The sequence below is a fragment of the Convolutriloba macropyga genome, chromosome 9, assembly GCF_964194025.1.
Source record: "Convolutriloba macropyga chromosome 9, txConMacr16.3, whole genome shotgun sequence".
In the NCBI taxonomy this organism is placed as follows: Eukaryota; Metazoa; Xenacoelomorpha; order Acoela; family Convolutidae; genus Convolutriloba; species Convolutriloba macropyga.
Genome location: NC_134476.1, coordinates 45,258,459 through 45,269,972, shown reverse-complemented (window position 1 = coordinate 45,269,972; position 11,514 = coordinate 45,258,459). Strand labels below are relative to the sequence as shown.

The 11,514-nt window shown below is 33.5% G+C and overlaps 1 protein-coding gene across 2 annotated transcripts in view; it reads left to right on the top strand.

Moving 5' to 3' along the window:
* Positions 1-11,099, top strand: part of LOC142345800 (uncharacterized) — an 81,873-nt gene extending 70,774 nt beyond the window's left edge. For both annotated transcript variants that reach the window (XM_075398165.1, XM_075398163.1), the window contains 3 exons: positions 2,221-2,319; positions 7,618-7,761; positions 10,808-11,099. In XM_075398165.1, coding sequence (XP_075254280.1) covers positions 2,221-2,319; positions 7,618-7,761; positions 10,808-11,026 — 462 coding nt within the window. In that variant the 3' untranslated portion in view covers positions 11,027-11,099. The remainder of the gene's footprint in view (positions 1-2,220; positions 2,320-7,617; positions 7,762-10,807) is intronic.
* The last annotated feature ends 415 nt before the right edge of the window (positions 11,100-11,514 follow it).

Here is an 11,514-nt window from a genome sequence, read left to right as displayed (position 1 = left end):
GCTGTTACAAAATAGCTTATATTTTTAATACAACGAAGTTTCTAACGAGCAACTGTGCAAATCAAGAAAAACAGAAGAACAGCTCTTAAGTTCATATGTTGAACTCAGATTTTGTTCGTTTTGTTTTAATAATAGCAGCAATTTTAATTTATTTTTCAGTTATCAGAGAGTAAGTAGTACTTTAGAGAACTTGGCTTCCATTTATATCCCGATTGTAGAACAGACAATTATAAAGGTAAACAGCAATTATAATTTTTTATTGTAATATTCATAATTAAATATTTGCAAATGGGTGCTAGGACAAGAGATCGAAAGACAGCAGATCGGAAGCGAAAATTAGGACAAAAGATCGAAAATTAAACTATTTAAATTGCGTATTGACCAATCAGATTTGAGCGCTCATTTATTATACAGCATATAACATGTTCTATTGTGATATTTTGTTCAGTTGTGATAGATTCATATCAAGTCCGACGGGCCGATAAGGCATGGCCATGGCTAGCGAGGCATGGTCATAATGTGGTAACTTTATTGCAGCTCGCAATTCATGCTTAATTTGAGCCAATAAGAATTGAGATTAGTTTTCGATCTATTGTCCCAATTTTTCTGTTTTCGATCTGTTGGCCTTTCGATCTATTGTCCGGTCACCAGGAATTTTACCCTCTAATTGTACATAACTATATTCTTTCCGGCATATAACAGAAACCTATATGGTAAGTAGAAAGCATACAAGCCGACAAGTTGAGACTTGATTTAGCAGGTTCCATCGGTCGCCTAAATCATGTCCATTTAAATCTTAGTGTGACAAAAGGATCTAGCTCATAATATCCTAACTGCGCAGTGTTGCAACCTGATGTGGCTAAGAAATGTCGTTGCTCACAGTATAACATGGGCCTGGTGGTCTTTTGTTGGTTATACTTTCGAACCATAATCCCAGAGGCTACAAAGGTTCTTACGGTAGGACCACAAAAAGTTCCGGAGCTTCAGAGCTTCTTTATCTGCTCGAGATTCAAACGATAATCAAAAGTTGGACATTTGCAAATTCAAGTACATCAAAGAAAACTAGTAAATCATAAACGTTACAGCGCACTTGTGCGTTTTTATGTTCTCTTAATAGTAAACTTGTTTCTGTCAGTACCAATAGTAGCGTTGACACTGTTAGAATCTATTTTTGCTACATTTCTGAAACAATAACAATCGGCAAATTTTCGCATCATACAATTTAGTGTTTGAATCACTAAACTGCTCATCAAAAACTTTCTTAATTGATGTTTTTACAACCTCAGAAAGTTATTATCAGTCAGATAAACCATTTCAGGTGAGGAAAACATCTTTCATAAATTTAACAGTTTTTGCTTTTTTAAGGGGCTGAAATCTAATTCGTAGGAAATTGAAGCGCCACTTTGAAGACAAAAAACCCACTGATTTGAAACTTAAATTCTTTAATTGCCGTTTTTGTTTTCTTAGAGATGCGGCAGCTTAAATTTCATCTCGGAAGCTAAAGGTTTGAAACCGTAAAAAAGTAAAAAAAAAATACAAAGAAAGTAAGATGGCCCTATGCCACTGAATATTCAAAATAGTTTGGCAAACAGACATCAGTTCTATCTGAGGTAAGACCAGAGTCGGATTGCACCTTTTTTGGTCTTGCTGTGTTGTTCTAACGGTGCTATACAAAAACTTGCCCAATCCTGTTGACTTCTTGGATTATCATGCAAGTCTTGGCAGAACTTTCTTACATTTTTGACGGATCTCGAAAGATAGCATTTTAAGGAATGGTAAATATAGGAATTGAGCACAAAGACTAAAGGTCGATCCACGCCCTAAATGCCGACATGCCCAATTCTCGTTTTTGTACTAATTCTGTTTAATTCTGTTTCGATCAAGGATATCATGACGCCCTTAATTTTTGAAAAGCTTAGCCTATCTCCTTTGTTTCTGTTTTAGATGCGTAGTTTCCTGAGGTCTTGTTTAAGTTCAACTTCGGATCCTTTCCGGGAGCTTCCAGGCTATCTCTAATATTATCGACAAGTTTTTGTGCAGACATCGAACTGTGATATGGTTCGATAATAATTTCGTCGTTATAATCATTTCCACAATGATACATTCTTCAATTACGTTCATATTTCATGCAATATTGTATGAATATTACAAGTATGTCAAATCGCTTTCGATTACAAAAACATTTGCCATGAAGTACTAAACGCATAATATCTGTTTCAGTTAAATGCTGGATATGTGCACACAAAGCCAACCAAGGCTGTCAGATATGGGGCATGGTATCTCAAACCCAAACAGTGGAAAGTCCTCAAGCCAGGAGAGGTCAGTACATATCAATTAAAAAATCATCAACTGACAAACATTTTATATAGGCTACCTGATGTTATCTGATCCGTTGAAGGATTTACAGCATCGCAAATTTGTTCTGAATCTACTGGAGAATTGTAAAATGACCAATAGATAAACATGGATGCAGGAGAGAACATATAAATAATCATTATGTCGTTTCCAAACGATTCTGAACCTGTCTATGCCAAGTTAACTTATATTGATACACTCATATGAAAACTTTAAGACGCCAGATTTCTGAACTGACATATTCTAGAATGCCACGTTAACTTATATTTCGTGCCAGAATTAAAAACTGGCAACTTTCGTGTTTCGTGCAAATAGTAAAGTATATCCAAAAATCCGCCCCATGTCTCGCAATTCCACTCGGTTCATGCCAGCCAGATCTTCTAAAGGACTTTGTCCAATCCTCAATTAACTTTGTTGTTACCTGAAAATTATGAGTTGTTTTTAATTGGTTTGTAGGTATCCACAACGTGCGTAATTTTAATAAAGTTTATTCAGGCGTAATGAAGTTAAGTTATATCTAGAAACAATGAAGGTTAATTTATATGGCGCAATCTCTCAAAAAAGCGCAGTCCCTCGTTTCGAACAGTTGACCTTGCTTTGTTCATGTGTTCTTAAAGAAAAAAGACAAATTGAAACAGATTTTAGCTTTTCATTATCTCGTTCTTAAGTCTTATAACTTTTATCTGATACTTTTAACAACTTTGACAGATCCTAATTAAGAAACATGATAAACAGGGAGGATTTCAGTTCGAATATTAAAAATGAATTGTACCAAATTTGTGTATATTTATTTAAAAAAGTTGGAGAAGAAGACTCAACTATCAAAGAGTTTCTTATTTCGGCAAGTCAATTTTTGCTAAAAAAGCAGTCAAATGATGATCCAAAGGGATCAGGTAAAATTTCGAACCCATATAACCCCTCCATCATTCAAGACGTTCGTGTAAGACGTTTTGAGCCAAAAGAAGTCCCCACAAAAACATAAAATCTTGTTATTAGAAGCAGTCTGGTGAAAACTTTGGTTAGGGATAGTACGATACCAGAACATATCTGCGTATATGATTATCGAGGCTCAGCAACCTGTGAAAAAATTAATGTTGTAAAACAATAGCCCAAAACAGTGGTCGAAACAGTTCTCATTCAGGACGGGACGAATTCAATTCTGAAAGAAAAACATAAAAACATTGACGAGTTGTTTGAGAAGTATACAAATTTGATCGATTTAGCAAGAAACACGCTATCTCTTGAGAATATTGTACTGATGTAGGTGTCACTAATTCGTAAGCTGCAAAAAACTAACATATTAGTGAGCGCATTAAACTTTTTAATGATTAAATAAAAGCATTCGCAGGTGACAAAAGTTACAAAGTTGCGAATGTGTACAACCTCATGAAAGCCATGCCAAGCGATGATAGTTTGTATTATGAAGATTTGCAATTCTATTACAAACAAGGCGTCCCTTTTTTAAAAAATTATGTGCTTTCTCAACTGCTTCACTCATCTAATAAATTAATAGCTCTGAAAAACAACCAACGTAATTCAAATCAGTACCCAAAATACCGCAATAATTGGAAACAGAGTTACAATTATATCAGAGGTCAATACTAGTCGAGATAATTGTTTTGCTAAACTTTCTTAATTTCATTTGTCTGGTTTTATTTGTGTTGTTTCAAAATGAAGCTTCTGTTCCACATTATTATGCTTCTTATTTTGTGTGTAATCGCATCAAAAAAGAACTTGGTCTTAACTACTACACCAATAAATTATGAGAGGATGCCATCGTGCATGTCTAATAATAATGCATATTATAAAAAAGAAGATCAATTTTACCTGCCTGTTAAGGAATTTTCTTTACTCCTTGGTTGTCATTAGATTTCTTCTGTTCTTGTCAGGTGACGTACAATTAAAATCAGGGCCACCTGTCAATTACACAAAGTTAACCACGTTAATGAAAAAATACAACGATCAAGTATTTTTTTTACATGAAAACTGTCAAAGTGTGCTCGAACAAAGGTTGCTCCTTAAGAATTTTCTATCTGACCTAGGTGACATTTGTATATCGGGATTTTCAGAAACGTGGTTGAACTCAGTTAACGGTATTTCGTTTTGGTCGATACACTCAGAATACTTAAATTCCTTCAGATGCCACCGACGTACTGATCTTCAAGAGAAAAATAAAGGCGGTGGTGTTCTTTTGTTTGTCCCGAAAAAATTTCATCCAAAATCATGAAATGACCTAGAGACAATGTCAAAAGACCATTTTGAAAGTATTTGGGTAGAGTGTAAAATAAACAAAAAGCCAGCGTTGATAAATTTGGCTTGATGTCCCATAAAAACATATAATAATAATGTTTTAGGAAAAATTATCCACGGGTTTAGATTGAGCAGCGACTGAAAATAGAAAATTTTTTCCACTAGGTGACTACAAACTTGATTACTTAGTTGCAATGAAAGAAATCTTCTAGAAACTCTGATCCTGCCGTACGGTTTACTGAATTCAGATTCAATTTTAGCAACCAGAGAAACATCAAGGACGAAGTCGCTAATAGACTATGTTATATTCAAAATTTTTCTAAGCTCCCAGACACTAGACTCGATTCGCAAAATTGATCACTTAGCCAAATTTAATTTAATTGGTGAAACCGATAAGAATAAAATAGAAATTATCAAAAAAATTGTGTTTGATAAAAACCAAGTACTCTAAAAATGCTTTTTCCCTAGATGCTGGAAAGATAAATTGGAGATCCCTTTGTTAATCAGAAAATCTTGAAATCATGTATAAAAACTTCTGTTAGTCATTGGAAACGATAATTAAAAAGAGGGCTTGAGAAAAGACCGTCTTAATACGACATGACAAGTCTAAACTAACACTACATCAACAATGGATATCAAAAAATACAGGAAAAAATTTTCAATTTGTTTGCAAAGACACAAATAATAACAACAAAAAGGTTTTGAAGCAGAAAATTGAAAAACATCTGCTAGATGTCTTTCAAAACTTAAAAAATGCAAAAGAAAGCTGTAATTCTCTCAACGAAATCAGAAACAGTGAAAATACACAAACAGAATACCAAGACTTAGAAACTGTTTTGGAACGATTTTGATATGGAAATGATATTGCCAATCTTCTTAAATATAAATTTTCAGCGTTAGGTGAATATTTGGTTTAAAAAGAACAGCATCAATTCTGTATTAATGCGGCACGCCACATTATCAAAGTTATTTTCAGGTATACGACAACCAAGGAGATTTTCGATGTATTCAACAATTCAAAAAATGAAAAACCGTTGGTTTCATCACTCATTCCAGCTTCGGCTTTAAAAGATGCTAGAGAACACATAGCTGAACCCCTCTGTTTTTTGCTTAACCGTATTTTAACTGAAAAATTTTTTCCTAACGACCTTAAGCGTGCCCACGTGTTGCTTCTCTTCAAAAATGATAATCCTGAAGATGCGATAAATTGTCGACCAATTTCGCTTACTGGAGCTCTGGCTAAAATTTTCGAAATCCTTCTTCGAGATCAAATATTAGCTTATTTAGAGAAGAATAAGTTGCTTGCAACAGCAAAGTTTGGATATAGAAAAAAAATGTGAACTACAGATGCTGTTTTATATTGCACTGAAAAAATCAGATATGATATTAAAAAAAACATCCTTGCAAGAGCTTTTTTAGAGCTACCAAAAGCTTTTGATTCGATGTCAGATCCTACTCTTCTACACAAAACTAAACTTTTAGTGAACAAGCAAATACAATTCTAAAATTTTATCCAGAAAACCGTGTTCAAAAAGTCAAATTCTCAAAGTATGGTTCAAATTGGATAGCACTTAACCGTGGAATACCGCAAGGTACTTTGCTAGGCCCACTGCATTCAAGCATATATGTAAATGATATGAAAGCTGATACTGAAGTGACTTCTATTACAATCCGGTACGCTAACGGTACTTTCATCTTTTGCAGTGGAAAAACAATTTCTGATTCAAAATTACATCTTGAGAAAAGTATTGCTAAACTCATTCTCTTTTTCAAAGAAAATGAGTTAATTGTAAATGAAAGTAAAACCGAATTCATTATTTTTGGAGCCCCTAAAAGGAACAAAATTGAAGAAATAGTTGTTAATGGATATACAGTTCTCGCGAAAAAAAGTTTTGAAATACTTGGGAGTTCATATTGACTGTAATCTTTCCTTCGATAAAGAAATGAAAAATGTTCCAAGAAAAATGGCTGTTGGCATAAAGGTCGTTTACTCCATCAAACATATATTTCCAGAAAAAACTGGATCTGCCCTAACGCTCTTGTTTTAAGTCATCTGCATTGCCCAATTGTTCTATTCTCAGGTCTTAAAAAATCACTTCGAGTTACTCAAAATAAACAACTGAACTGGGGGATAAAAGCGTTTTTCAATAGAACCAGTTTTGACAGGACCAGTGATCTGTAGATCAAACACAAAATCTTACCGGTAGAATACCTCATAAAGTATCGGTTTAATATGCATTTTATAAAGCTTCTAAAAGCAGATCTATCACCTTTCGTTGAACTTAAGTTAGCCACCCTAAGTGCTAAAATGAATGACCGTACAAACAAGCTGTCATTTGGAGCAAACCAAAAAACAAATATAATGCAAAACTTCTTTTCAAAAGAAGCAATTGACTGGTATAACGGTTTAGATCTCGCCTTGAGGCGGAATATCCCTAAAAACCGGGCTCTCAAAACTACAATAAAAAATCATTTCTGGAATAAGTTTCTAAAAGACACAACGTTTTCTGAATTGAATTCTATTCTCAAATCTTTCAAGTTCAATCTTTATTTGGCTTTGTTTTAGGGCGTCATTTATTCTTCTAAGATATGATAATTGGAGGATTAGCATTTTTTAAAACTTTTTTTTCTCGGAAATGTTAATTGTAGAATTAGCCTTTTTAAAAATTTTTCTCATAATTATAATTCATCTCTCTTAATTTGTCGATCTTTTAACACATCGTAAATTTAATACAATTTTATATTTTCCCAATATGTGACGTTTGTTTCATTTATACTTCTTAACACTACATTGCCTTTAAACTATATTCTGTATTTTATAGTCCATACTCAAAGGAATTATTAATGTTTTCTGTTTTATTTATTTTCAATTTTATACGAATATTTGCACTTTTTAAAGATATTGCATATTGCTTTAATATACTTATATCACTTACTCTGTCAGAATAATGGATACAATTTGTTGTCGAGACACGTGTTATGTATTAGAAGGTCATTTGTAATTATGTGTAGGATATCAGTGACCCTAACCATAAGGAGGGAGTGTTCTCTGAGGCGAAGAGGAGAAGTGTGGCACTGGACAGTGAACTAAGTAGTATGCACGGGGCCAAGGAGTTCATCAAGTTCATGAGACACAAGGGGAACCCAGTACCAGATGTAAGCTAGACAACCTCAAAACTCACATTAACAAAGACTCAATATAGTGCACTCTCACACCCGCGCCTGAGTCTGGACATAGTCCTCACCCCACTTGAAACAACTTGCCAAAAACTGTGGTAATTTTTTTTTTGGGGGGGGGGATGACCGGTTTTCAATTTATCAAATTTTGGTTAAAATCATAAAGAGCATGAAACAGACAAAGTCAAAATAGTCAAATTTTTTGAAACGCATTCTCAGTTCGAAAAGTTCATTGGCCTCGATAAATGGCTAAAATATGCTATGTTAGCAGCACTCTATGATAAAAACACTGAAAACTATTAAATCGCTCAAGAAGCTAAAATTTGAAAAAAATGTTGATAACCTTTTAGATTTTTGTTCCGACCCCTCTTGTGGGGGGGGGGGGGGGGGAGGAACTATATACTCAAATGGGTTTTTTCTGTTCAGTCAATTTTGGTAGATCGATATATTCATCGTAGAGAAATGTGAGTGGTATCATTAAAAAGCTCGTAGAATTCAAAATTAAAAAGACTTTTTTTTTGAATTTCGTATTTTTCGAGGAGTTATCGAGGTTTAAATTTTTGTGTGAACATGTGATATTTTGTTCACTTTATCATGATTTTCTTCAAGTTAGCGTAATTTTTGTTCAAATTAAGGCTTTTCTATAAAAAAAATGTTTACGAAATTATTTTCCATGCTACAAAACGAAACAAATTTGTGTTACCAGTGGATCGATTAAAAGGCTAGTTCTGGTCTCGTGAGGAATTTTACTACAAAAAAACTCGAGTTCAATTTGAGTGCTGTTTTTTCAGAAAATTTTCCTATTTATTATTGTCTTTTTAATCACTAAGAGACTAGTCACTTTTCATATCGAGATTCTGTAAAAGTGAAACCTAATTTTTAGTCAACTGATACCCAATGAACAAAATATTCGTTTTCAAGGAATCACTCATGTTTTGTTTTTCTATTCGAATCTGTGTTTTCGAAAATTTTAATGAAAATTTGATCTTGTTTTTTAGGTTTTACTTATTTTCAGGAGTCCTATTGCACAGATTTGCCATCTAAAAATTCAATTGGCTTTCTTATGTGCAATAGATAAACCTATATAGCGCTTTGAGGGGACAGCTAAGGGCTGTCAAGACTTTAAATAATAATTTTTCCAAAATATTTTTTTGATTAACCGATATTAAACTAACTTTCGAGAATAGTATGTCAGTCTTAGTAATGACAGGAACCCTTTTCTTTTTACTGCAACCAAAATCAATGTGGTAAGCGGTTCTTGTATTTTTCCGCTTAAATTTTGGTTTTTGCCTGCTTCTGTTGTTGTTTTCAAAATCATAAGACCTATTTTATTGTCCTACTGATGACATAAGAATAACAACATCCTTATCTCTTTATTAAGGCAAACTTTTCCGTATTTATTGACTTCAGTTGAGAGTTATTGAATTTAATGGCTCTTAAGACATTTAAAAAGTTTTTTGGACACCAACCACTATCAAACTTATTTTCTTGAACTGTAAGTCAGTCTCAATAATTAAAGGACCCCATTCCCTTTAATTGCAATTACAAAAATCTCGCAAGCGGTTTTATCTGCTAACTATCGGTTTTTTGACTTCGATAACGCGAGTTTTTCTAATTTCATCAAAAAAAAACATTTGACTTTTTTTTGTAATTTTGTTTCCTTTTGAAATCTTATCTCATTATCTTCGTATTGGCAGTTCCCATTGGCTCAAAACAGACGTCCAAAGGATCATAGGTAACGTTTTCAGAGAAAAAATTATGGTTTAAATGGCTTTGACACTTTCTTCTCAAAATTCTGCTGCAATTTTTTGGTTTTTGTGTGTGTTTTGTTGTTGTTTTCAAAATCGTAGGACATGTATTGGTGACTTATTGATAACATGTTGATGACAAACATCCATGTCTATCCATCGAAGTATATATTATGGTATTTTTTTTACTTCCGTTGAAAGCTCTTGAAATTAAAGGCTGTTAAGATTTTAAGGCTGTTAAGAACTTTTTTGGGCTTTATCCAATCTTAAATTAAATTTCGTGAACTGTAAGTCAATCCCAGTAATAACAGGACCTCCATAATTTCTATTGCAACTGAAATGGATCTGGCTTGTGGTTTTATTTTCTATTTATTTGTTAAAAAAAGAAGAACCCCATTGCTGCTAAAAATTTTTGTGGGATTGGAAAAAATTTTAACCAAAATTTTCTTATTTTTATTGGCTTTGACACTTTTCTTGCTCAAATTTTTTTGAATTTGCTATTTTTGCCATTTAATTCTTTCTGAAAACGTAACATGCTGACTGGTCTCATAGGCTTCTAACTGAGGATTGAATGAATGAGGTTGCTCAATGTAATCAATTTTTAGCGAATAGTATTAAAGTTCTTTTTGTCAGCTTTGAGAGGTTTTTATTCTTTGGTCATATTGTAAGTCATGCTTTGTTTGTTGGACAATATGCGTTTTCATAAATGTTTGTTTTTCTCTTTCTCTGCTTTTAGCACATTCGCTGAAAAAAATTTGTGTTTACTTATTTTGGTGCTTGTTTTTTCTCATAGTCCTTTTATTGGCAGATCTTTTGAGCGCTTTACTGCGGCATGGTATTATGCAATTCAATTAATAGTTCGGTTTTGTAACGAAATTTAAAGTTTTTTAAAAGTCAAGCATCAATTTTTAATTATCTCATAATTAGGTTGACAATTAAGTCAAAAATGTAGATGACCTCGGGTCGGAACATCATGTGCGAACGCACATTAACGAGCATCCTTGTTTTGTCTGATGAGGCGTTTTTATAGTCCAGTAAAAATTGAGCATTACATTTTGGTTCAAGTACAAATAAATGTGTAGAATGTTATTTTGAGTGGCTGCTGTATAGGCATTTCATGTGCAATTTTTGTTATCCGCGATTCTAATAATCCGATGTCGCTTATTAATCGAATACGTTTTTTTGTAAGTCGACGGTTTTTTTTGTAAAAAAGATTATCATAAGAAAGCGGTCGAATTGTATCGACATGAACATTGTTGAAAAGTGTTTCATTTCAGTTTCTATCTCGAGTAGCCTCAATGCAACAGGAAGACACAGCAGACACCCATATGCACAACAATCAACCTCACCATCCCTCACAACAACACCAACAAACAAAAAATCCCAATACAGGAGGAAAGCCACCACTCCCCCACTACTCTACCCCAACTAGAAACACTAACAGGACAGGAGGAACAGTGCCAACTCCATCAATAGACTCAAAATCCACCAAATGAAATTATAGTTATAATAGAGAGCACAGAAACTAGAACTGCAAATGAGTTTCTTCCAATTTCAGTTTTTGTCTGATCCAGTTCTTAAAAGCATGCTTATTGATGCATTTTGAATGATTCTTTAACCCACTCATTATTGGAATTGTCGAGATATTGTTGGCGCGTAAGGAAAGAGAAAATAATTCGGTTAACATGGTCTCCGAATTTGAAAACTAACACTTCAAAGCCATTCACTTTTTATAGTTTTCACGAGTTTTCTCTTAGGGAGAGTATAATGTGAATGGGCTACTTTGTAATTCCCTGAAAGGCATATATTAAGAGCTTATCTTGTTAAAATTTAACAAAAAAATAGTGTTTAACGCTTGTCATGGAAACATTATAGGGAAAGAATATTTTTTGCACACTTATAACCGCAATCACACACTGGCCTTTGCTTAAAATATAAATGGGCACTAATTTTCAATTGCCGCGAGGTTAATGTGGATTCCTAT